Source organism: Zootoca vivipara, chromosome 3 (genome assembly GCF_965207765.1).
Source record: "Zootoca vivipara chromosome 3, rZooViv2.hap1.1, whole genome shotgun sequence".
Classification (NCBI taxonomy): domain Eukaryota; kingdom Metazoa; phylum Chordata; class Lepidosauria; order Squamata; family Lacertidae; genus Zootoca; species Zootoca vivipara.
This window is the reverse complement of record NC_142586.1, coordinates 93,130,712-93,157,914: the sequence shown is the minus strand read 5'-3', so window position 1 is coordinate 93,157,914 and position 27,203 is coordinate 93,130,712. Positions and strand designations below refer to the sequence as shown.

General features: G+C 41.6%; 1 protein-coding gene across 1 annotated transcript in view; it reads right to left on the bottom strand.

Moving 5' to 3' along the window:
* USH2A (usherin) overlaps nucleotides 1–27,203 on the bottom strand; it is a 455,954-nt gene that overhangs the window by 192,076 nt on the left and 236,675 nt on the right. The window contains exon 37 of the mRNA XM_088666687.1: nucleotides 24,510–24,672. Coding sequence (XP_088522813.1) covers nucleotides 24,510–24,672 — 163 coding nt within the window. The remainder of the gene's footprint in view (nucleotides 1–24,509; nucleotides 24,673–27,203) is intronic.

Sequence of the window (27,203 nt, the reverse complement as noted above, 5' to 3'; positions counted from 1 at the left end):
TTTCTGTCTTCTGGTTCCTGATGTCAGATTTATGTCCATTTATCCTTTGGCGTAGGGTTTGGCCTGTTTGTCCAATATAGAGAGCTGAAGGGCACTGTTGGCATTTGATGGCATACACAATGTTAGAGGATGAGCAATTAAATAGTCCTGAGATGGTATGTTGGATGTTGTTGGGGCCAGTAATGGTGTTGTCTGGGTGTATGTGGCAGCAAAGTTGGCATCTGGGTTTATTGCAGGCTCTGGTACCAGTGTCCATGTTAAGTCTGGTGGTTGTATTATTGTGGGTGAGGAGTTGTTTAAGATTGGGTGGCTGTCTGTAGGCAATGAAAGGTCTTCCTCCCAGAGCTTGAGAAAGGGAGCGGTCATTGTCCAGGAGAGGCTGTAGATCTCTGATGATGCGTTGTACTGTTTTAGCTTGGGAGCTGTATGTGATGACTAGTGGTGTTCTGTTATTTTCTTTTTTGGGTCTGTCTTGCAGCAGGTTCTCTCTAGGTATCTGTCTGGCTCTGTTGATCTGTTGTTTAACTTCATCAGGTGGATATTTTAGTTCTAAAAAGGTTTGCTGTAGATCTCTTAGGTGAGATTCTCTGTCTGTAGAGTTGGAACAGATGCGGTTGTAACGTAAGGCCTGGCTGTATACGATGGATTGTTTGGTATGTTTGGGATGGTAGCTAGAAGCATGTAGATATGTTTGTCGGTCAGTTGGTTTTCTGTATAAGGTGGTGTCTATACGTCCATCCTGTATTTTTATAGTAGTGTCCAAAAAATGTATTTCTTGCATAGATTGGTTCATTGTTAGGTTGATGGTGGGGTGAAAGTCATTGAATGTCTGGTGGAAGGTTTCCAGGGTCTGTTGTCCATGTGTCCAGATAATAAAAATATCGTCAATGTATCGCAGGTACAGGAGAGGTTTGAGTGGGTAGGAGTTAAGGAAACGTTGTTCTAAATCTGCCATGAAGATGTTGGCATACTGTGGGGCCATGCGGGTGCCCATGGCTGTGCCGCTGATCTGGAATCTCACCTAAGAGATCTACAGCAAACCTTTTTAGAACTAAAATATCCACCTGATGAAGTTAAACAACAGATCAACAGAGCCAGACAGATACCTAGAGAGAACCTGCTGCAAGACAGACCCAAAAAAGAAAATAACAGAACACCACTAGTCATCACATACAGCTCCCAAGCTAAAACAGTACAACGCATCATCAGAGATCTACAGCCTCTCCTGGACAATGACCGCTCCCTTTCTCAAGCTCTGGGAGGAAGACCTTTCATTGCCTACAGACAGCCACCCAATCTTAAACAACTCCTCACCCACAATAATACAACCACCAGACTTAACATGGACACTGGTACCAGAGCCTGCAATAAACCCAGATGCCAACTTTGCTGCCACATACACCCAGACAACACCATTACTGGCCCCAACAACATCCAACATACCATCTCAGGACTATTTAATTGCTCATCCTCTAACATTGTGTATGCCATCAAATGCCAACAGTGCCCTTCAGCTCTCTATATTGGACAAACAGGCCAAACCCTACGCCAAAGGATAAATGGACATAAATCTGACATCAGGAACCAGAAGACAGAAAAACCAGTAGGAGAACACTTCAATCTCCCAGGACATTCTATACAAGATCTCAAAGTAGCTGTCTTACTACAAAAGAATTTCAGAAATAGACTGGAAAGAGAAGTTGCTGAATTGCAACTTATCACCAAGCTCAAAACCATGGAGGGACCTGGTTTGAACAGAGATATCGGGTTCTTATCTCATTATACATGATAAGCGATCTTCAGCCATCTCAACCCTTGCTTTTTCATGCAAAACCATTTGCAGTCGTTTGCGGTCATCAACAGCTATCAGTCAGTCAATCACCCATTTCCACCACCCTTCTGAGTGATCCCCCCTCCCCATCCCCACCCCTCCCCACCCCTTCTCTACATAAGTGCCTGGAAACTTCCATTTCACTGTATCTGAAGAAGTGTGCATGCACACGAAAGCTCATACCAAAATAAAAACTTAGTTGGTCTTTAAGGTGCTACTGAAGGAATTTTTTTATTTTACTTCGATCCAGACCAACACGGCTACCTACCTGTAACCATAGTATAGTATAGTATAGTATAGTATAGTATAGTATAGTATAGTATAGTATAGTATAGTATAGTATAGTATAGTATAGTTATCTCTCGCTTGGACTACTGCAATGCGCTCTATGTGGGGCTACTTTTGAGGGTGACCCGGAAACTACAACTAATTCAGAGTGCGGCAGCTAGACTGGTGACTGGGAGCAGCCGCCGAGACCACATGACACCAGTCTTGAAAGACCTACATTGGCTCCCAGTATGTTTCTGAGCACAATTCAAAGTGTTGGTGCTGACCTTTAAAGCCCTAAACGTCCTCGGTCCAGTATACCTGAAGGAGCGTCTTCACCTCCATCACCTTCTGGCAGTTCCCTCGCTGCGAGAAGCCAAGTTACTGGGAACCAGGCAGAGGGCCTTCTCAGTAGTGGCACCTGCCCTGTGGAACGCCCTCCCACCAGATGTCAAAGAGAAAAACAACTACCAGATTTTCTCGCAATGAGGGAACTGCCAGACGGCCCTCGGTGCTGGACCTCAGTGTCCGGGCAGAATGATGGAGGTGGAGACGCTCCTTCAGGTATACTGGACCGAGGCCATTTAGGGCTTTAAAGGTCAGCACCAACACTTTGAATTGTGCTCGGAAACGTACTGGGAGCCTTCATCTGCCCCAGCTGCAACTGAACACGTCTCTTCCATATTGGTCTCTACAACCACATCAGGAGCTATAACTCTCCAACAATTTGACTTCACTTGAGGTGCACTCTTCCACTGTCTCCCAAGACAGATGGATGCCAATAACAATTTTCATGTATTATATTCCATTGCATTTAATTATATATATATTTTAAAGGAGCAACATTTTATCCCTTTTACAGAATACAAAAGCAATGAATCATTCACACAATCATTTTTCCCACTTGCAAGAAGTGTTATTTTCCACTGTATGTTCAGTATGTAAGATCCACTTTCAGCTACACAACAAATATTAGTATTTTTGTTTTAAAATGCTTACGATAAAAAGCTATCAGCAAAGCAACACTTTGTTCTGATGCCTAGATAACAACAGTAATACACAGTAATTATATAATTAGTTGTAACATTAAGTTCTAGTTATAGCAGAATGATTACTTGGTAATTATGAGAAGTATATAATTACTCAATAATTATGAGAAGTATGTAATTACATAACCATTTTATTCAGCTCCCTCCAAAAAATGAACTTGCACATTTATAATGAGTTAGGCAAAGCAGGAGTTCAAATTGCTCACTGCTTCAAATTCCAACCGAGGAGCCAGTGACAGATCTCCTAACATGAATTATGTACAGAACAAAGGTTTCTTATCCAAACAATTTGCAGTACTGGCAACTAAAATATTAGGAAAATCTTATTCTCTCTCTCTCTCTCTCTCTCTCTCTCTCTCTCACACACACACACACACACACACACACACACACACACACACACACACACCCTTTTCTTTAAGAATTCAGGTCCTCAAATTACTCATGCTGGCAGTGACACACAGTGTGCAGCTTTGCCACTTTTCACTGCATAAACTTGACTTTCAGTGGGCTGGAAAATGCAGCCACATTGGTTCAGCCTGAAAGAAAGTGCAACACTGATAAGCATTTCATATCATTTGATGGCATTCCTGACTAGTTTGCCTCAGCTTGGATCCTATTTGTGAGTATAAGTGGGTAGCGCATTCCTCTTTCCATTTTTCATAGGTGTCCTTCTTCGCACCTGACTCACAATTCTAAACACAGCAGTTTGACAACAAGAATGTGCCTCATGCCTATATTAGCAATAGCCTGGGATACTGGTAAGTTTGAAGGCAATTGTTCTTCCTCCTGTACGGTTTGCACTGAGGCAACCATTTATTCTATTTGTTTCAGCCTTTCCCTTTCCTGACAGGATCCTCAACCAGGATGTTTTCATCAACCCCTTACTGTCCACTCCATTCAGCAAGGGCATTTCTGTGAAGGAAGCTTCTAGAACCAGCCTTTCCTCATGGAGAGCCAGCAGAAAGTTGTACAGTAAGCAGGCAATCCTGATTTTGGGGCTAATTCATACAATCATCTCTCCCTAACAGCAGCCACTGCCTCAAAAAACAGTTAACCCGGATGACTTTTAAAGTAAGGTTACCAGATGTCCCCATTTCCCCGGCACAGTCCCCGGATTTACAAATCAGTCCCCTGGCAAAATCCATCTATTTAGTAGGAAGTTGAAAAGTGTCCCTAGATTCAGTGAAAAAAAAATCTGGTAAGCTTATTTTAAAGGGGAACCAGATAATTTCATGGAAGAATAAGCTTGTCAATGGCTATTAGTCATGACTGATATATGCTGCCTCCAGATTTACAGGAAGTGGTTGTTGGTGTCCTGCTTGTGGTCTTCCCAAGAGACATGGGTGGAACAGGAAGCTGGACTTTGGTCTGATCCAGCAAAGTTCTTTTTATGGATACAGTGGTATGTCAAAAGCCAATCCAGCACAAATGCATAGCGGAAAAGGCTTCTCTTCTACACAGTGTCAGAGGAAGGGGTGGTCCGCACCGGGTGTCATCCCTGAGGGGGGTGACATCGCTGTGGCTCCCCCCTGGGATGCTTGACGCGGGCAGCTTAAAAAAGTCACTAAAGGGAAACAGTACTGAGTGAAGCCAAACAACTCAGGCCCATTTTGAAATTCCAAATACGACCAATATCTAGCTGCTATTAAATATTACATCACTGAGATTACAATAAGGCTTTTTTTTTCTTAAAGTAAACAAAAAGTGGACTTCAAAAGCCTTTCATTTCAAGGCGTTGAAAAATGACCCATAAATTAGCACTTACTTACTTTTCCTTCTCATGGCTTGTTCAAACGTACTCCTCTACAAGCACAACGAATAGAGTGGGGCGGGGGAGGTATATGATATTATCCTTTGTGCTCCATTTTTATTGCAGAAAGTGCCCCTGTGTGTAAATATTAAAAGAGGGGGGTGGGTGGGTATTTGTAGCCTCATTCTAAATGTTTGTGTGTCATAAAATGAATCGTAGGCTGAGGGTTTAGGGCAACAGACCAGTGCAATAATAAGGGAGGGGGGATTAAAAACATGGACATCCTGTCCCTATGCAAAAAAACACAGCTAGAAAAGAAATGCCAGGACCCAAAGGTAACCCTCCTTGATCTTCTACCATATTTCGTTAATTATATCATCATTGTAGCACTCCAAGAAATTCACACAGAGCAAAAGTTCCATGCAACCTAAGTGAGGTTTTCCTTTGAAGCAGAGACCCATGGGATCTGAACTTTTGGAATGACTGCTCTCTTTGGCAGCCTGAGCCAGCCCCCCATTGTGTTCACTAAGATCAGTGTGTGTAAGTAGCAGTAATAAACTGACAAGGAAATGCCATGGAGAGCAATGAAGGGGGAAGATGAAGGCAGCTTTCTGTTCCTTATACTGCCTACAACCTGTAGATCATGCAACCTTTTTTATATATATAAAAAATAGTAATAATACTTTTATCTCATAGACTCACTATGCCTGCTGAGAAGAGGAGGGTGAAAAATAAATGACCCTTTGACTCAAGTGTATTTAGGGGCTTGTTCAATACAAGGAGGTTCACAAAGGAGATGTATTATAGTCCAGAAAAGTCTGCAGGCTATCATATCCCCTGCTGCGTGAGCAAAGGTGGGAAATGTACAATCCACAGATATGGAAAAGCTCATTTAGAAAGCAGCCCACACCACTCTGCTGTTTCTAACTATGAGTCAAGCACAATTTTATGAGCCTTGTTAGGAGCAAAAATAGCGAACTTGTACCAAGTAGCAATCGGTGGATGTAACTTGGGTGAAAAAGGATCAATAGAGGTTAAATGTAATAAATGAGATTAAAAATATTTTCCATACGCAGAGATAACACAGAGACGACTGCTTTTTGGAGATAAAAAATAATGCCAATGATGACAGAATGGCTATAAAGATTTGCAAAAAACTTCTTACAAAACAAGCTGAAATTTATTTTGTTCTTATTTATGATTCATAAATTCATGATGGTGGCAGCATTTTCCCATGCTCTTGATTGGCTTGGAGTAATTATCCAAATCCCCTACCCCTGGGAAACTCAGGAGGTTTACAACCCAATTTGCTGCCAGCAATTTCCCTGCCTGAGCTGACGGATGCTGAGGACTCCCACACTGCTGGTTCTGGGGGACTTCAACATCTTATTCACCGGCAGGTCAAACTCTGGACCTTGTTTTCTCAACTGGGCAGGAAGAGGGTGATCTGAAAGTGGGTGATATTGACACCAGAACCTTGTCATGGCCAGATCATTTCCTGTTTAGATTTATGCTTTCAGCACCTTTCCCCCTCCGCAGAGACAGGGGACCTTTCAGGATGGTCTCCCCCTTGAGGCTGATAGATCCGGTGGGCTTCCAGATGGCTCTGGGGGATTTTCCAGCTGGTATGACTGATGCTCCTGTCAAAGCCCTGGCCAACCTCTTGAATATCCAAATGGCTCAGGCCATTGACAGAATCACCCCAAGTGCCCTCTCCAGCTTTGTGGAGCCCGCTTGGCTCTTTGGGATACTCCAGAGCTTAGGACGAGGAAACAAGCTGTGAGACTGCTCAAATGTGAGTAGAATGCAATTGAACACCACTGATGGCTCATCATTCAACCTACCTAGTGGCAGTGAAGGCAGCAAAGATGGTATACAATACATTGCTGCCTCCATTGCATCCTTATTGTGTCAACTGGTAGAGCATCTCTGGGTAGTTAGAGATCACTTACAGTCTGGGCTGAAGGAGGTGGTAGAACCAATGGGAGCTCACTGTGGCTTGGTTTCATCCACTGGGATCTCTACTCCACTATTATAGCAGATAAAGGTCAAGGAGCACCCAGAGCATTGTCTAGTCCTGTTGTGTTGGATGAGTTTCAGTTAGTAAGATTTGAGGATTTGGATAAGATGCTTGGATTGGTCAGGGCAACCACTTGCACTCCGGACCCTTGCTGCTCTTGGGTGATAAAAACTAGCAGGGAGGGGACAGCTGGCTTGGCCAGGGAGGTGATGAATGCTTCCTTGTGAGAGGGGGTGGTTCCTGCCTGCTTGAAGGAGGCAGTGTTATGTGCTGAACTGTTGTTTTGCATTGGTAATGGATTGGATGAGAGCCAACAAACTGAAGTTGAATGCAGATAAGTCTGAAGCACTTTTAAGGGGTCGTTCCCTAGACCAGATGGATGGGAGGTTGCCTCCTCTTGACGGGGTCACACTCCCCCTGAAGGAGCATGTACATAGCTAGGGGGTTCTTCTGGATCTTACTGTTTACTTGAGGCTCAGGTGGCCTAAGTGAGGTGGAGTGCCTTCCATAAGCTTTGGCTGGTGGTCCAACTGCTCCCCTATCTGGACAGGGATAACCTAAATTCTGTTGTCTATGCTCTGGTAACCTCTAGGTTGGATTACTGCCTCTGAATACAGTTTGTAAACTTCAGCTGGTACAGAACTCCGCAGCCATGCTGCTCACCAGAGCAAAACGGTTTAAGCATATAATGTCATTCCTAGACTGACTGCACTGGCTGTGAATTAGTTTCTGGGCCCAATTCAGAGTACTGGTATTGGCCTATAAAGCCACGTATGGCTCAGGACCGCCATACCTAAAATACCTACCTCTACTCATATGAACTGATCTGAGGCCCATCTTTGTGTGCATCCTCGACAAGAGATCTGGAGGGTGTGAACATGAGAACGACGCTTTTCTGTGGCAGCTTCCTGTTTCTGGAATGCTATCCCTAGGGAGGCTTGCCTGGAAACTTCATTACATATCTTCAGGTGCCATGCAAAAACATTTCTCTATAACCAGGTGTTTGGCTGATTGACATTCGATGGCCTTTTAAATATGCTTGTGAGAGGTGGATTGTTGGTCTGGTTTTGGTTTGGGGTTTTTGCACATGTTGTGTTCTCCTTTTGTATTTTTATGTGAACTTCCCTGTGATCGTCGGATGAAGGGCAGTATACAAATTAAACAAATAGATAGATTTCAAGCTATTTTCACAATTTCTTTGGGACACCTGGCCACCTTTAGTGGAGAAGGGAATCTCATGTCTTGTAGAGAGGTGCCTCTTACTACTGCCATTTTATCCTGCTAGTTTCTATATAAAATGATATGCATAGATTAAAAATATATATCTGACAATCTATCCGGGTGAAAACTGAGGTAATAAAGTGTGCTATTATGGGCACATACTATAAGCTTCACCCAATGCTGCTATTGATGAATGAGCATGCAAATGTAAGGGAATTGTTCGAAAGAGGTTCTAAAGCATGTTTTTTTCTTTAATATTCATGTAAATAGGTGCATAAAACTCTAGTGGATGGCTGGTGCATGAATTACTGCTGTCCTGGGTCCATCATCCTATGGGGTTCACTAGACTGAAATAACATAAATGGGCATCCTTTCCCATTCTTCTTATAATCATTGTCACAAGAATTTTAATGCCTCATATATTCCCGTAATTTTTTTTCTCCCTGTGAGCTGTACTGTTTTGACCTTTTCAATATTCTGTAATTTGACTGGCTGGCCATTTCAAGTTCTCTCCTTTTTACAGCCTTATTAACTTGTGGGAAAGAGGTGAAATGGACAGCCAATCAGAATACATAATACTGCAAAGGTCACAGTAGTGCAGTATAGCACCAAGCAGACATGGAATACTATCTGGTAGGCATTAGCATTCCAATTTCTTATTCATGTTACAAAGATTGTAACAGGAATAGAAAATGGCACAACATCAAGCCATTCATGGCAAAGACTGTAATAGAAAAGGAAATAGAATAAACTAAATTCGTTCTTTTTTGCATTCAGAAAGAGGAGTTCTCTTTATCTCATACTTCACCTCGTTGAATGAATGTATACGTGAAGAAGCAATAGTATTGAATGGCAATATCCACCCTGATTCACTGAATTTACAGCAGTCATTTTGTATTGCTAATCCAATCATTTTAACAGTTCAGAGTCCCCTTGACAAGTAACAAAATTGCTCATGGTCATGTACAAAGAACACATCAACCTTAAAAACATTAAAGCCTATTTTAAAACACTAATTCAAAGCAACAAGAGAGGCAGTATAATAGAAAAATAACACATCTGGAAATAACTGAGAAGTGATAGATGCAGGAAGCACATCAGAAGGTAACTAGGTAGAAATCCCTGGTTAGGAATTTGAGACTAGGTACCTTCAACGAAGCTGGCCTCGCTGTGCATTTTATGGCCTCATGCCACTTACATAGCATGTAAGCCATTACAGTACAGTCACGGGGAAAGGTAAAGACGCTAGTCAGGAAATGTAAATTCAGACAATCCAACTGCAGGTTAAAGATGCATGCTGGAGGATACTCTACTGTGACTTTCCTAGAGTTAATTAGTAACTGGATAAGATTGTAGAGATACTTGCAACAGGTTTGAGGGTCTACATGTTTGCTCATGAGTAGGTTCAATCCCTTGTATGATTGTTGAACTGGAACTGTTTCATCTTAACCCATAATTGCTTCCTCCAATTCATCACAATGAGCTGAGCTTTTCAGTAACAGATCAAACAAAACCTATGATCTTGCATTTTTCATCACATTCATCTTCCTAATACTCCTGTAAGACAGCCCAATATTGTTCCCACTTTACAGATGGGAAAATTAGCTGAGATAGAAAACTTTATGATTAATTCAGAGGAAGAGCTAAAATTGTCTTACTGATCAACTTCTATTGCAGTGGTTTTCAATAAATCTGAAGGAGTTGCAGGAGAAGTCTTGTAAGGGCCACAAAAAGGGGGGACATTGTGCACTAAAGTTCTCTGTCTGGCCATCTTTCTATCTTTCTGTCTATCAAGTGAAACAAAACTCATGTTTGTTCGGCAGTACTTTTCTTTTTTACTTGTTTATCAACAAGTAGCCTAATTTGCATAGTTGTTGCAAATTGGATTTTCAGTCAATTACAAGTTTGGGGAAATTGGGCCTCTGCACCATCAAAAACATTTAAAAGTCTAATGTCATTTTTGTTCAGCCTTTGCACTTTTCTTTGTGAATGGTGCTTTCAAATAATTATGAAAACTGGTTTTGAGTTGATGGATGAGTTGGCTGTTCTTGCAGTTGGATCAGAGTTTCAAGCCTTCTAATTATGCTCTAAAGGTGAAGGTACATAGCAAGGTGTTTAAAAATTGGTGTAGCCGTAATGCAAGAGAAGTCAGTTATGCCCCTTAAAACATATTCCTGTCCATTACTTTGTGAATTCAACTCTGAGTACTCTTTCCAAGGTCTACACCCTGTAAGTTCCTTTGTTTATATTGTAACAAGAAATCCCCCAAGCCCCAATTCTTTAACAAGTTGTTTAACCAAACACCTCTCCAGGCTGGAAGAATTTAATTGCTTCTCAATGTCATAAGGTAAACAAAATAAGGATCCACGCAGGGCATATCTTAATTGAGCAATCAGAACACATGACAGCATTAGATCATTTTCACCACTGTTTTTCTTTTGAAGCTAATGAGACCTTAAACCATTTCCAGAAACTACATGGTTTTTCAGTAAATGTCTAGGTTAAACAAAAACAATATACAGAGTGTCCTGTGCCCCTCAGTTTTAATGTTATCCTATCCTTTCTATTGTCTTCTGTATATAGTTTTACTCAAAGAACAGTGCATGAATTCAGTTGAAGATTTTTCTTTTTCAATATGATCACAGCTAGTGTAACATAATGTGCTCCAGCATGCTCTAGTTATCTCTCGCTTGGACTACTGAAATGCACTATGTGGGGCTACCTTTGAAGTTGACCCGGAAACTTCAACTAATCCAGAATGCGGCAGCTAGACTGGTGACTGGGAGCCAAGTTACAGAGAACCAGGCAGAGGGCCATCTTGGTAGTGGCACCTGCCCTGTGGAACACCCTCCCACCAGATGTCAAAGAGAAAAACAACTACCAGACTTTTAGAGGACATCTGAAGGCAGCCCTGTTTAGGGCTTTAAAGGTCAGCACCAACACTTTGAATTGTGCTCGGAAACTAAACAGCTTTGGTCCAGTATAGCTGAAGGAGCGTCTCCACCCCCATCATTCGGCCCGGACACTGAGGTCCAGTGCCGAGGGCCTTCTGGCGGTTCCCTTGCTGTGAGAAGCCATCTTAGTCTATCAGAAAATAACCATTGTACTCCTCACCCTATTCCCACACTTTCGCCACCTGTCCACCACTCTTCCTTCCTGCTGCCCCCCCCCAATTTTGTTACTGTAGCACAGTACCATCCAGCTATGTTTCCACTTTCCAGCCCTATCTCATTTTCCCCCCCAGTTAAGCTCAGGCCCCAGCATGGATCCTGCCCTCCCTCTTTCACTGGGAGGACATTATTCCATGCTGGTTCTTCTTTGAGGACTCCTTGATTGAAGCATAAGTCTTGTTCCCCCTCTCCCACTGGGGGAACAGTATTCCATATATCTTCCTCCTCTTTTTTAAGTTCAGTTATATTGTCCAGGACTGCATCTTGCTTCAGTTCATTCTCTACTGAGACCAATCCACCTTCACTTTCCACAGAGTTCTGCCTTATTTTGTGGATCTCTATATTGTTCTGTCGCAATTCATCTCTCACGTCCAAAATCAGTTCCAGGAGTTTTTGATAATCCAAAAAGTCTAGATGATGTTGTGTCTACTGACATCCTGATTGTCTCAAATTCCATGGGATCTGCAGAGATTACAATGCAGGAACTGGCGCTGTTCGTATATCCAAACCTCAGAAACAAAGTTTACGTCCGATCTGGTTCTCAACTCTCATTTTTAATTCTTGTTCATATTTTAAAAATCTTGTGTCCATTTCTGAAAAGAGCATTATCAAACTTCTTGTACACAGCCTTATATTTGCTCTCTCTTCAGAGTTAACAGTTCTCAGCCTCAAAGAGGCTTCCTTCCTATTGTGATGTCATAATGGTGGCTGGCTGACCCCTCCAGGGACCCGACTCCAGTTCCCGGGGGGCTTCCCCAGTCCAAATTTTAAAAAATTTACAGGGATTTTAATGTTATCAATCCTTCTCCCCTTTACCCTGCCTCAGGGGGAAGGTTTTAAGACCAATCCTTGGAAGTTATTAAAGTCCGGTCAAACTCTCCAGCTGCAGGCAAGTTAACTGCATCACCGTTCTCTCAATGGGGGAGACCAACTTCCTGTTTAAATATCCTCCCGTGGCCAATTCTTTTCAAGTGGATTTTTTTAAAAAAAATCTTTCTATTACTCACGGTGTCCAATGTCTTCCAAATCCTTAAAAAAATAATAATCCACCGCTCTCCACTGCCGGCTCGGAGCTTCGTTCTGTGAGGGTAGCAGTAGACTTGAAAATGGCGCCCGCGACTGCAACTCTGCTCTGACTCGGAGCTCTCAAGGAGAGCTTGCCGGTGAGCAGAGGAGTCACCTTTGGGCGCAGCTGAGCTCTCATTCCCCCAGAAAGCTCAATCTGGGGTTCTTTTGAGGGGCCGCGTTGCTCTCGTGGCTCTCCCCCTCCCTCACAGTACCAGGAACCTTGGAGCTCGAGGATTCCTCACTGCATCAGCGCTGGCGGCAGATCCGACTCCTCAACCACTTAGCCGCCATCCATCCTCCAACTGCCTCCACACACTCACAGAGGACCTTCACCGCCTTCACTGGTTCTGATTTGAGAGAGGTAGAGCTGGGTATCATCCGTATACTGATGAACACCCAGCCCAAACCCCCTGATGATCTACATATAGATGTTAAAAAGCATGGGGAAGAGGACAGAAACCTCCTAGGCTACCACCCCTGTAGGACCAGAGCCCAGAACCTCATGGGCACCTTCTCCTTAGGAACCAGATCCCCCCCCCCCACAGCAACACAAGAAGCACACCAGGATCCAGCCCTGCCTCCATCCTCCATGAGATCTGGCATTAGACCAGAACATGGTGTGAGCAGAGGGTGGGGGACAGTGATGCAGACATCTCTAATAGACCTACACTAACTGTGGCCGATCAGCTCCTGCTAATCAAGGTGGAAATGGGGGGTTATGGCTGCTTTTTGCTGTACTAGCTCCAGTGCTTGAAAGATCTGCAGAACCTTGAATCCCACAGATCCAAAGTATCTGCCTTCCCCGCAATAAAATGGTCTGTTTAGTGGCTTTCCAGTGGCTACAACCGTGGGAGATCTGATGGTGCTGGCTTCCCACCAACTCAGGCGGAGCACATTCCCAGCAAAAGTGGTACTCCTCTCTGCTGATGGAGGCTGGTGGGGAGACAACTCTACTGCATGCTAAACCACCCTTCCCAACATCAACATTGGGGTGGTGGTGGTGAAGATTGCAGCCTACCTTGTATTCAATGTGAATTCAGAGGTTTCTGCTATGGATGTAGGCCTGAGGAATTCAGATCTACAGAAGACTTTCAAACTACCTCAGGAAGGATGCAGACAACTCCAAATTATGCTGAATTCTTCATGTAACAAAACTGAAAGTATATTAATTATGACCTAATCCAGTTTATGCTATTATGTTGGTCCTCCAGACTACTATAGTCATACCTCATGTTGCATCCGCTTCAGGTTGCATCTTTTCAGCTTGCGAACACGCCAAACCCGGAAGTGTTTACTTCTGGGTTTCACCGCACACACATGCGCAGAAGTGTTGCACATGCGCAGAAGCACTCTATCTCACTTTGAGCGTGCGCAGAAGCGCCATTCTGGTTGCAGACTTTTTGGGTTGCAAACGGTACCCCGGAACGGATCATGTCCGCAACCAGAGGTACCACTGTAAATCTTACTGAGTCAAACTTTTGCTTTGGGGAGCTCACCTCAAACAACTTAAGCAACACAGCCAGTCATTAGTGGTGTCATGCAAAAGTTTATAGAATTACGCTTAACATGGAGAAAGTGGATAGAGAAAAGTTTTTCTCGGTCTCTCATAGCAGTACAGTTTTTTTGGACCTGAATGCTGGAAGGTCCAGGACAGATAAAAAGTACTTCTTCACACTGTGCACAATTAAACTTTGGAATTTGTTCCCACAGGAGGCAACGATGGCCACCCAAATGGGTGGTTTTAAAGGACGATTGGACACATTCATTGAGGATAAAGCCATAAGTGACTACAGTGGTACCTCGGTTTAAGTACACAATTGGTTCGGAAGTCTGTACTTAACCTAAAGCGTACTTAACGTGAAGCGAACTTTCCCATTGAAAGTAATGGAAAGTGGATTAATCCATTCCAGACGGTCCGCGGAGTACTCAACGTGAAGCGTACTTAACCCAAAGTATGGGTGTAATTGGTTCTGGAAGTCCGTACTTAACCTGAAGCGAACTCAACCTGAAGCGAACTTTCCCATTGAAAGTAATGGAAAGTGGATTAATCCGTTCCAGGCGGGTCAGCGGAGTACTTAAACTGAAAGTACTCAAACTGAAGCATACTTAAACCGAGGTATGACTGTATTAGTCACAACAGTTAAGCTCTGCCTCCATGGTTGGGGCAGTGACACTTCTGAAAAGCAGTTGTTGGAATATCAGTTGTTTGAGGGGAGAGTGCTGTTGGGCTCACCACCTCCTGCTTGAAGGCTACCCACAAGGCACCTGGGTGGCCACTGTGAGAACAGGATGCTGGATTAGATGGGTCGCTGGCCTGATGCAGCACGTTTTCCTTATGTTCTTATTACAGCCAGGCATTAAAAATTTAAGCAACTATGCCACACAACTTTCCTAGAATGCAAAGTATCTGTTCAAACCATGACCCTTTGCATTAAACAGATTCATACTTTTAATAAATTTAATCCCCCAAGAAACCTAAAAACAACAAAATCTGCTTTGTAATATAAATGTTATACAAGTTGTGTTGTATATCCTCCCATACAATAAAAGATTATGAATTGGTATTCATAATTCATGGTTGTCAATAAGAACTCAGTTCTCCAGAGATGCCTTGGTAGAGAGACTAGTTAAGCAGCACGGGCCGGGGGGGGGGGGGCAAATCCACAATCAAATATCTAGATTGATTGTGTCACTTACACTTGTATTGATTCCAATTGGAGAAACTGACCCAGGAGAATAATAAAAATGTGGAATAAAACTGATTTATGTTAACAAAATAAATCCTTTTGTGAGCAGTAATGAACCAGTTCCCTTTAACATGGTCAGCCACAAACCATTTAAAAATATAAATTTGCTTTTGGAAGAGTGAAGTAGTGAAAAGAAACAATTTTATAAAAAGTCATATAATAAATACAGATATTGTCAACAAAATACCATTAGTGTCAAAGTGTACTATTCCACAAAGGATGGAAGCCTATATTCAACACGATCCTGACTTTGCTAGCTGAAATTTGCACAACTTCATATATGATGGGCTTCTGCATAAAAGGAATCTGAAGAGAAATGCTGGCCAATAGGATAAAATGCTGAAATCTGCGAGGCCAGGTTCAATATACAATACAAATGTAGGTGTTAACTCTCTGTAAGGAATAAATTAGTAATAATAGTGACCTATTGGTGTGGTTCACATGCTACGCTAAACTGTGGTTTAGTGCTATGTAAGCACTGTGGTCTAAACCACTGAGGCTCTTGGGCTTGCTGATCGGAAGGTCAGAGGTTCGAATCCCCACAATGGGGTGAGCTCCCATTGCTCTGTCCCAGCTCCTGCCTACCTAGCAGTTCGAAAGCACACCAGTGCAAGTAGATAAATAGGTACTTCTGCAGCAGGAAGGTAAATGGCGTTTTCCTGCGCTCTGGTTTCCATCACGGTGTTCCGTTGTGCCAGAAGCAGTTTAGTCATGCAAACGCTGGCTCCCTCAGCCTGAAAGCGAGATGAGCGCCGCACCCCATAGTCACCTTTGACTGGACTTAACCGTCCAGGAATCCTTTACCTAAATAAGTCTGAATAAACCCAAGGGGAGCAGTGGATTTACACAATCTTCCCTCCTCCTCCATTGTGACTGGGAGGACGACTTCTGACCAATAAGTTCTTTTTTTAAAAAATCTCAGTGTTGTGCCTGAACCAGGGATCCTGGCTTAAAACAAACTAATCAGTTTCATAATAAGTTAACCATAGGTCCTATTGATTTTTTGGTGCCAATGCAGGCACTGATGCCAAGTTTTGATTTGTAGTTTGTAATTCAGTTATAATTTCCATAGGGAGGCCAATGTGGGAGGGGAGTTACTTGTCCCAATATCCCCACAAACTACAAAAACATAAACAATGTTAAAGCATGGGAGGGAAATGCCACAAAAAAATAATAATTTATGGACAAAATATTTGCAGGCAATAATATATAAAGTGAGAAATCATTTCTCCCTGAACAGCCTTTTCATGCAGTTCCTAGGTTAAGCACCACTGTTTCAGACAGTCCCTCTTTCCACCATATTGAGGATTCATGTATACTATCTTCTTAATTTAATACTAATTATATTTATCACTTACATAGAACATTGTAATACACTAACTAATTAGTCCTCACTACTCCTGGGATATAAAGTATTATTATCCTTCTTGAATAAAGATACAGAAAATTACAGAAAGGTTAAATGGACTGCCCAGGTCACAGAGTAAATCAGTAGAAGGTTGGAAATAGTCAGCCTCTTGGCATCACGTTTATTTAATAAAAGTCTTGAAACAATAGAAGTGTTATTCCATATGTTATGTGTGTGTGTGCCCTTCTCCTTGACATATTAGTAGATTATTATTATTTTTTAAAAATGATGTTACCCCAGAGGTAAACGTAAACATAAAACATTCCACCTGCAGCCTGAAATTGTTCAGTTCAGGAAAAGTTTCACAATTATGATATAAAGTGGCTCTGTGTTTTGCCATCCACTTCAGTCACTGACTTCAGAACCAATGTGCACAGAATATAATACGGGGAACTTTTAAAAAATATTAGACAGATAATTTATTTATTTTTACCTTTAAAGAAATGTTAGAGGTAACAGGAAGAACTTCCCTTGAAAGCAGAGAGACACCAATATACAGCTTGTGTTAGCCAGCTGCACTGGTTTCCTGCAATTCAATTAAAGCTCAGGGGAAGACAAGATAAAATAACTAGTCTCATGGGTCTTTTGCAGATTAGGAAGCATGTGAGAAATGTTTAATGGAAAGAAAAACACATGGAACCGTTTGCCAACATGAAACAGTAATGTAAGAGAAGCCCAGAGGATGAAAAAGGGCAATGGGAAGGTTGGCAAAGTACCCTGCCACTATGCCCACATGGCACTAACCTTCCTGCCATTTCACCTTTTTTGGTAAACAGCTTAAAGTAAAATGGGGAGCACTCTATGTCTATACTGTATACTGTTGTGGGGAAGCTTACCCTAACCAACTTCTCAACTGTGATCATTTGCTTCTACTTTGCAGTGAAACAGAAATAAGCTGAGCCTACATATCAGGTCTTTAATAAATATATGCCTTAGTTGAACTCAGTACCTTTATTTCTGAAGGATTAAAGACTATTAATGCTGTACAAGTTCTCTCTAGAATTTGTACTGAAGCTGTGAGTGGGAAGCAAGATATGAAAAAGCCTGGCAAATGATCTAAAGTATCTTGCTTGGTCTTCAGTTCAGTTTTACTAATCACATACATGTGAACGAAAAGTCCAGCAGAGGTTCTGGTTTCTGCTTTCTCAATGCCAAATATTTAAGCAACAAGGATAAAAGGTTCAGCTCAGGATAAAGCTAAATGCCAAAGTTAAGGATGATGTTCACTCAGTGTGCAAACTTCTATTCTGCTCCAGACGATTAAAAATTATTTGGCCTAACCAATGAAAGCATATGTATACAATACATGAATACACATATGTATTCAGTACCCTGGACAGAGACAACATTTCTTTCATCCCTTTTAATTCCTTAGTATGTGTGTGCATCCATGTACTGTATTTTATATATACTATACTTCTATTAAATAATTGACTAAACTACACATTATACATATTCAGTGGCTGGGCCGATTTGCTACATTCTGTGGTTATCTTTCTGGTGAAAATATTAGAAATATTCAGACAGAGACACCTGTCTTTTCATGTGAAGCCTCATCTATAAAACCCTCACAGTATAATATCTATATACTGTATAGATCATGTTTCACAAAACAATAACAAAAAATGTCATAGTCAAAACTAAGAATGCAATGCAATCTAATTTTCTATGGAAGTGAGGCAATACAGCATTGTTACAGTTAATGATTGGAGAACTGCCTTGGCCTCAATGCTATTAGCTCTGGATTTGGGAGCTATCTCAGTGAGTATTTTTTGAGACTGTTGGCACAGGAACACTGATGGTGATGTCTCTGTGATCAGTGCCCTATTGAATCATGGGAATTATAGTTTGTTTTTGCCTGCACCACAGCCAGCAAATCATGATGAGAGCTGCCTGAAGATCTAATATACACAGAAAGACTTTAAAAAACTGCAGACTCAGGAACAATAGAGCATTTCTGAGGAGGATGTGGGACAAAAATCACACGTTTGTATGAAATGATCACAATAATTGACTGAAACTAAAAAAAATACTCAACAATAAAAGCTCCTGCTTAGTCAGGTGGCCGGGCCACCTGGTTCACAGCAATCAACAAGAGTTTTAACAATAATTCAGTTAACATTAATGAACTCATTAGTGTTCTTTAAGGAACATTGATATGCCTGCACAAAGAGAACAAATGGCTTCCTAGTTTATGTAGCTTCAAGACCATCATATTTGTACCTCTGAAATGAGAATGCTGGGTTTGTACACATGGCCTGCTTATGTTGACCACATAGGCAGAGAATTCTATTTTACCTCTCAGGCTGGCAAATAATTCCTAGAAGAAATAGTGCCTGAAGTGTACAACAGTCAGCCAGCAAAAACACCTGTCACTAACCTTTACAGCCTTAGGCCCTCTAAATGTTGCTGGACCATAACTCCCATCATCCCTGCCCATGGACACGCTGGCTTGGTCTGATGGGAACTGGAGTCCAACAAGATATAGAGGGCCAGAGGTTCCCTATCTGTGCTATACAACATCCAGTTTCATGGGCTTATGATGAATGTAAAACTACTTATAAGAACTATTTGCATTTTTGCAGGTTCACACTTATTATTTTTTCTGCGGATATCTGCAGAATAAAAATTAATGGAATGACAACCTATTTCCCCCATGTTTTTCCACCTGCACTGTAGAATTGATTGAGCATCTGTATATCCAACCATTTCAAAAGTCAAAGATATTATTAAATGGTGTTATGAAACTTGAAGAGACTGTAAAACATATGGTTGCTGGGGGACTAAACAGAAAAAATTCTTTGTTCCTCTTTCTCTTCATCCAGTCCTGGATGCTGATTTTAGCATTAACTTATCATACAATTGATTTGCTGCACAATACATCACTGTTTCTGTCCCTTAAAATAAGAAACATGCTTCCCTGCATGTGGGATCGAGACATCTCAAGCATTCCAAATTGTGTCGATGTTACTTATGCTTCTAGAGAGTGCACACATAAAAATGAAGCTATGTGATGTAGTTCTCTGTCCAAGAGCTGAAGCTTGCCTCTTCATTCATTTTTCCAAACTAGCCACTTAGAATTTCACTGTGTGCTGACTGACACTGGAGATGCAATTGTTTTGATGCTAATATATCTTCATTTCAACCAAGTTCCATCCCTAACTTTTGCATTTTTATTTCTGTCCTTTTAACAGACAGTGCAGTTAAGGATGAAATGCAGTTGTTCATTATGTCAAGGATATATCCAATTAACCACCAGACAATTCAATAAGCTCTGTGTAAATCTACAGAGCAGATGATGTTTTAAATAAGTTTGATGAATTAATTTTTAATTTCTTTCTTGCATAGAAATATACACCCACCCATACCCAAAAAACACCCTGCGTAAATGCCACTCATAATAGCTGCTTAGAGCGTGGGGGGGAAACAATATTTAGATTATCTTTATTCATTTAGCATTGCAAAGCAAAGTTTCAGTAACAGTGAACAAAATAAATGAAAATTTCCCGGGTTCCATTCCCCATACATTTTTTTTCTCTTCTCCCCACAGACCTGAAGCAACAGAGAAACCTCTTTAAGTCAAAACTTGTAATTGCTTCCAATTTGCCTGTTTTCCTTTTGGCAATTAACAAACTGAAATGTTATCATGAAAGAGTCCATCTCATTTATAAGGCCAGGTTTCCCCCCTCCACTAAAATATGCAGGCACTCTGTTCTTTATTACCAGCAGGAGATAAATGGCTGGTTTTCGTTGCTGAAGAATATATAATGGTTAAAAAGTCACTTTTTTCCTCCAGCTCTACATAAATCACAGAACTAGTCAATATTTAATAATGCTTGCCTTGGTCTGGAGTCCCTTGATCACCCCTGTCATGTGTAATAGCTCCCTCTCCGATATCTTTGACATAAAAGCCCAGCTTTACTGCAATACTAACATGTAGAGGGTCATTACGGATCGACATTTACCTTAATCTGTGACTGCCAACCATGAACCGATAAATTCCAGCAGATTCCACTGGGAGAAATCAGTAAACTTATCAGTGGAAAGAACTGAAGGAAAATTCTGCCGAGAACAGAATACATTTTCTACAAGGGCTGCTCTGCAAATGGGTTCTGACTTTTGAAAGTTCTCTTGCCGCGCAGCTTTGCAACATTTAATACAGTTTTGATGGTTTGAGAGACGGGATGACAACCAGGGATGACATGACTTAGAAGGCAAGTAGAATTTTTTCTCTGTGAAAAACAATGCAAGATTAAACACAAGGGGGAATATGGCTTTTGCATTATTCACCCTACTGCCTCAGCGGAAATGGCCGGGCTGTCATGGGGCCCAACCAAAATGTTGCTTCTTTTTTTCCAAATCGATCATAACTCCTTCACCTCATAATTTTACAAGTGTTTCGCAGCAGAAAACATCAAAGCCTTCACTTTATATATAAAAGAGAGAGAGAGAGACAGAGACCAAGCTTTTGTATGGGGGTCAGCTGAGACACCCTGCCACACATTGAACCCTTCAGTGGATAAGCAATTCAAACCACACCAGTGTGTAAACTAACACATGACTTCTGAAAGAGCTGTGATGGCAGTATTTGTTTGAACAATCCATGAGCAATGCATCCAACTCACCACTTACTTTACTGATAATACAATAACAAAACATGATTTCTCTTGATTATTTTTAAAATCTGACTAATGCTATCTGCAATTTATCCTGTGCCATTTATGATATGGATTATATCAGTGTATCCTATATGTATACTGGGGACAGGAGGCAAATACTTAAAATCCAAAAACTTTCTTACAGGAACTTTCTCACTGAACTTTACATAAAATTGCTGGCAACATTTTGCTATAAAACAATCATTATTAATATAATTTGCACACTAAATTATCATGAAACAAGGAAATATATGTTTCTGGTGCTGTTCACTGTCCTCTGATTTTTCTTCATGGGTTGGAGGATCAAATACCATTGGAAGTACATTTTGAACAAAGCAGTTTAAAATGGGATGGGGTCTTACACTTTGCAGCCGCTTGTGTAGTAATTTACATATGTGCAAGATATCTGTATCTTGCATAAAGAAGGCTGATCGCCGAAGAATTGATGCTTTTGAATTATGGTGCTGGAGGAGACTCTTGAGAGTCCCATGGACTGCTAGAAGATCAAACCTATCCATTCTTAAGGAAATAAGCCCTGAGTGCTCCCTGGAAGGACAGATCGTGAAGCTGAGGCTCCAATACTTTGGCCACCTCATGAGAAGAGAAGAATCCTTGGAAAAGACCCTGATGTTGGGAAAGACTGAGGGCACTAGGAGAAGGGGACGACAGAGGACAAGATGGTTGGACAGTGTTCTCGAAGCTACGAACATGAGTTTGACCAAACTGCGGGAGGCAGTGCAAGACAGGAGGGCCTGGCGTGCTATGGTCCATGGGGTCACGGAGAGTCGGACACGACTAAACGACTAAACAACAAAGATATCTGTAAAAGGTCAACCATTGAGCCCTGTCTTAAACACAAGGAAGGCAAACCAAGGCAAGCCCCTTAATGAAGCAATCTGCTAGAAGAGAAACTGTTTTCCAAATTATGACTCAAAGTGGTTTGGCAAACGTTAGAATTCACAATGACCTGAAAAGGAGTTTATGGCAACCTGTGTGACTTTAGCAAAGTGTTTTCATCTGTTACAGGGTGAAGGTGAATCCTTCAAAGGAGATTCACTACCCAGTCTTAGGTTTCAGCGAAATTAGTATGACTGAAGCACTTGGTCCAAAACGTTTCTGCTTGTGCATTTGTCTGCAACAGCACTTTGCGGGATAACTTTCAGTGATAGCATCTTACCTCGATGTACTAATCCAGAGAGTAAGAGCCATCCTAAACACATCTTTTCTTATGCAGAAATATCAGTTATTGGGCATCCACTGGACTAGACAGAAATTACTGGGAATTTGGTCCAGGCAATAGACTTTGCAGCAGTAGGCATGAGCATATACCTTTGATAAGGGATGTTCCAGGTAAGGAAACTGGAGAGGGTCAAAAGAGGATGAGAGTGAAGACTGAAGCAAAACTGGCAAGAAATATGACCAACAATAGGACAGTTGAGGCTTCTTTCACTGGACAGGGTGACTGAGACAATAGTTCTGATATTCTGTGGCTTGTTGAGCACAGCTAGGTATGGGTGAATATGTCGATTTCAGTTTCTTGTTTTTCCAGTACTGAATCCAGTTCATCACACATCCACAACAGTTTGTGTGTTTGTAAAATCCACATGAACTTTCACCAGCATTTTACTAAGAAATTCTCCGAATATACACATTGTTGTAGGCAACTTTGCTTATTCAAATATTTGCAAACCAGCTTTCCCCGGCAGAATGCATTTTTGTATGTTATTTTCAATAATATATGCAATTTTAAGGAACACTTTATGCATTTTTGTGCATGTTACTTGGCTGATTTTACTTTCTTGGGCTCCTTGATCACTGCAGATGGTGACAGCAGTCACGAAATTAAAAGACGCCTGCTTCTTGGGAGAAAAGCAATGACAAACCTAGACAGCATCTTAAAAAGCAGAGACATCACCTTGCCGACAAAGGTCCGTATAGTTAAAGCTATGGTTTCCCCAGTAGTGATGTATGGAAGTGAGAGCTGGACCATAAAGAAGGCTGATCGCCGAAGAATTGATGCTTTTGAATTATGGTGCTGGAGGAGACTCTTGAGAGTCCCATGGACTGCAAGAAGATCAAACCTATCCATTCTGAAGGAAATCAGCCCTGAGTGCTCCCTGGAAGGACAGATCATGAAGCTGAGGCTCCAATACTTTGGCCACCTCATGAGAAGAGAAGAATCCTTGGAAAAGACCCTGATGTTGGGAAAGATTGAGGGCACTAGGAGAAGGGGACGACAGAGGACAAGATGGTTGGACAGTGTTCTCGAAGCTATGAACATGAGTTTGACCAAACTGTGGGAGGCAGTGCAAGACAGGAGTGCCTGGCGTGCTATGGTCCATGGGGTCACGAAGAGTCAGACACGACTAAACGACTAAACAACAACAACTTGGCTGAAGAACTGCACTGCAAAATTTGAAGAAGCATGAATTTCAATGAATGGTGGTTTCAGTTCACATCTTGTTTTAGAAACTAAGAATTCAGTATATCTGCCTTTAAATATGAACTGATTCTAATTTTCCCCACTTCCCTGTGTGTATCTGGTGCAACTAGAAAATCAGGAAATAAAATCCAAATATTGACCAGAGATTAGCTACGAGTGCTAGATATTTTTTCCAAGAAAAGTGATTCCCATCACTGTTGGCTGATAAGAGTCTTCTTCTGCCATAGATTAGATTACCATATTTACTTGAATGTAATGTGCAACTTTTTTGGCCAAATTACATCATGAAAATTAGGAAGTGCATTAGATTTGATGGCACATTTACATTTGCCAGCAAATACTATTTTGGGTTCAAGGTTTTGAATATTGAGTTGAGCATTAGATTTGATGGTGCATGAGTAGTGCTAGTCAGAGGCGCCAGCTTCTCAAGATGATTGAGGGGACCCAACACAATCTCCTGACATCGCATGCATGATGTTGCAAAGAGCCAGGGGGTGGAGTCAAACATCCTCTGAACAGTAAGGAGGCTTGGCCCCCTCAAATGAAACATGCTTCAGACCCTAGGAGCTGGTGCCTATGGTGCTAGTACAGCTCACTTCAGCAAAAATTTAAGCATCTTTGCTGAAAGTCAAACTACAAATTACAGAGAAGATCTATAAGTTGACCCTCCATCATGATGAACCAACATTTTTATTCTGTCTTTGAAACAGCTAGGGCTGCATTGGTGATCCAGATTTCACTTCAGTAGCAGTCCTTCCAAATGTCTTCGTAAGAAAATTATTTTGCAAAAAAACAACAACAACCACTCCTGAGACACAAATATATAGCAAAACAACACTAGAACATTTCCACTGAAGTGCCAAAATGAAAATACCTTCATCAGTATAGAAGATGCCAGTGAAAAGAACATTGTAGCTTATCTGCCCATTTGGCTCACGAGGAGGAAGCCATTTCACTTGAACTGCTCTGGGTCCATCATTAAAGACAAATAATTCAATTGTTCCTTCAGGCGCATCTTCACTTGTACGAGCCTCTACCTGCAAATTTAATAATGTTTGTTACAGGAAAAAAACTTGTTTGTTACAGAAAAAAAGGGAAGCATGAGAAGAAGGAACATTTTGTTCACTCGGCACATGGCAATGAAAGATTTCCAGATTGCCTCCATTCCTGTTTTCAGCGCCATGGGTCAGCACAGAGAGCGTGTGTAACAACTGTCATCACCGAAACATAGGAAGTTGTCATATACAACATCAGACCTGTATCTCCATCTAGCTCAGTAATGTCCACACTGACTGGTAGTGGCTGTCCAGAGTCCCAAACAGGGGATATTCCTAGTCCTACCTAGAGAGGCTAGTGATTGAACCTAGACCTTTTTATGCTACACGGATGCTCTACCATAGAACTACAGCCCTTCCTCTTGGATTCTGTGAAATGAGTACCCATCATTCTTAAGTCCCTGAATATCTTATTTTAATAATGAGTTCTGATTGTAAATTTTTTAATGGTTTTTATTGTGCAGTTTTTTTATATAAAATTGTTTTAAACTGTTCAGATATTTTAAATGAATATATAAATATTTTAATATAAATATTTTTAGGTTTATAGATAGAAAGCAAGATATGCATTTATCATGCATTATATATATATTTATTTTATCTAGACTGCCCTTCATCTGAAGATTATTATAAGGAAGGAAAGGTAATTTCCCCTATTTCTTCCCTGTTATTATCCCATTACATACATAATTAATTTTATTTGTATGCTGCCTTTCCGCAGTTTAAATTGTGCTCAGGGTGGCTTACAACATGAAAAGTAGGTAACTACAACATAATAAAAGTAGCCATAATCAATAAGTAATTAAAAAAAAACCAAACAGAACAATTTTCACATAAATCACACATTCCATAAACAGAACTCTGAAAAAACAAACAAACCTAGGTTCATGTATTATCTGTTCTGCTCCAATAGACATTGTTTTAAAAAGGAAGGAAGGAAGGAAGGAAGGAAGGAAGGAAGGAAGGAAGGAAGGAAGGAAGGAAGGAAAGAAGGAAGGAAAGAAGGAAAGAAAGAAAGAAAGAAAGAAAGAAAGATTACACAGAACTTCACTAGCGGAAGATTTGTAAGCATGCCTAATTATAATTTCTACATTGCTGTGAGTGCTTCTAAGTCCCTGTCTATAGGAATTATAACAGATTTGATTGATTACAACTGACTTTCATGCATTTGCAGCTTATTGACATGGAAATCCTATGAACTGGAACTTCCTCACCTTCCTTGCCTATGAGCTCTCCGTTGGCAAAGACTAGGCAATCCATGTCAACTTTTGCTAGCAAGGCTATTGGTTCATGCAGTGCCTTTCATTATTGGCTCAGATGTGCCTATGGGAGGGGGCCTCCCCCTTTCCCTAGTGATTGGCTTGTGCCCTGGATGAAATCCAAGATTGCCTATATGTAAAACATAAGCTGTGTTCAACCTAAGACTTGTCCTGCAGCCCCAGTGCTCCTATCGTTTAGGTCTTAAGGCTTGTGGTGATGGAGTGGGGAAGAGACAGGTGCCCTGTGATGTGACTGTTGCCTTTTTGCTGCTGTGAATGAATGTCTTCTGTCAATACTATCAAACCCATCTGCCAAACAACTGAGAGCAGGTATTGGAACACCATTTTAGCAAGCAGTTTCCAAGACACTGTGCACCCTTTCTGTTCCATATCCATCGATCTTTGCACCTTAGGAGAGCTCTTCTCTCTACCCCAAAGGAGCTCATCTCCCTGCCATGCTTTCCTGCAGCCACAGGTAAAAGTTGCCAAACCTCTGGCCATCCTCTCCTCCTTCAAAAGGAAAACACAACGGAAACAGGTGCTTCATGTTTCTTGTGATCACACTTGCTGGGTTGTTTGCTTCCTGAGTATGTGGTTTGGGAACTATCCACTTTCTTTCCCTGCCCCATGAATCTTTAGCATTCCCACATTACTTCTGCCTAATGTCTTCTGTTCCTAGTTCAAGTCCTCCTTGTCTTTCTTCCTGTTCCCAATTTTTATTTCCGCCTGTCTATATTTTTGTTTCAGGCCCCAAGACCACATTCCAGTTCCATACTTACAGTCCTGTCCAGCAGCATCCTCCAGGGAGGGACAGTGGTGTGCTTCTGGCTTCTCAACAGCTTCACTGCTTGATTTACTGGGAGGGAGAGGTGGCAGGAAGCTCAGCAAGGTGTGAGCACAGTGATGGGGCCAATCTTGCACTCCTACTGCTGCACTTCCATCATGCTGACCTTGCCCCCACCCCTTTGGCCTCCATTGCCCTCCCACTAAATTCAACAATGTGGTTGACAAAAAGGCCAGGTACATGCCACCCCTCCCCTGTAAACCCCACCCCCCGGCAGCATCTGATCCTCTTCTTCTTCTTTGGCGATCACTCGTATCTGAGTAAGATTGTCTTCCATAAACACGGTTTTAACAATGGGTCTGTAAGTGACTGTGGAGGCCAATTCTGGATCCACACGTCCTTCCACAGTGGGGACATTGGTTTCCGGGCGGGAGTTGATCACAGTGTGGATTTGCCAAGCGTGCCTTCCT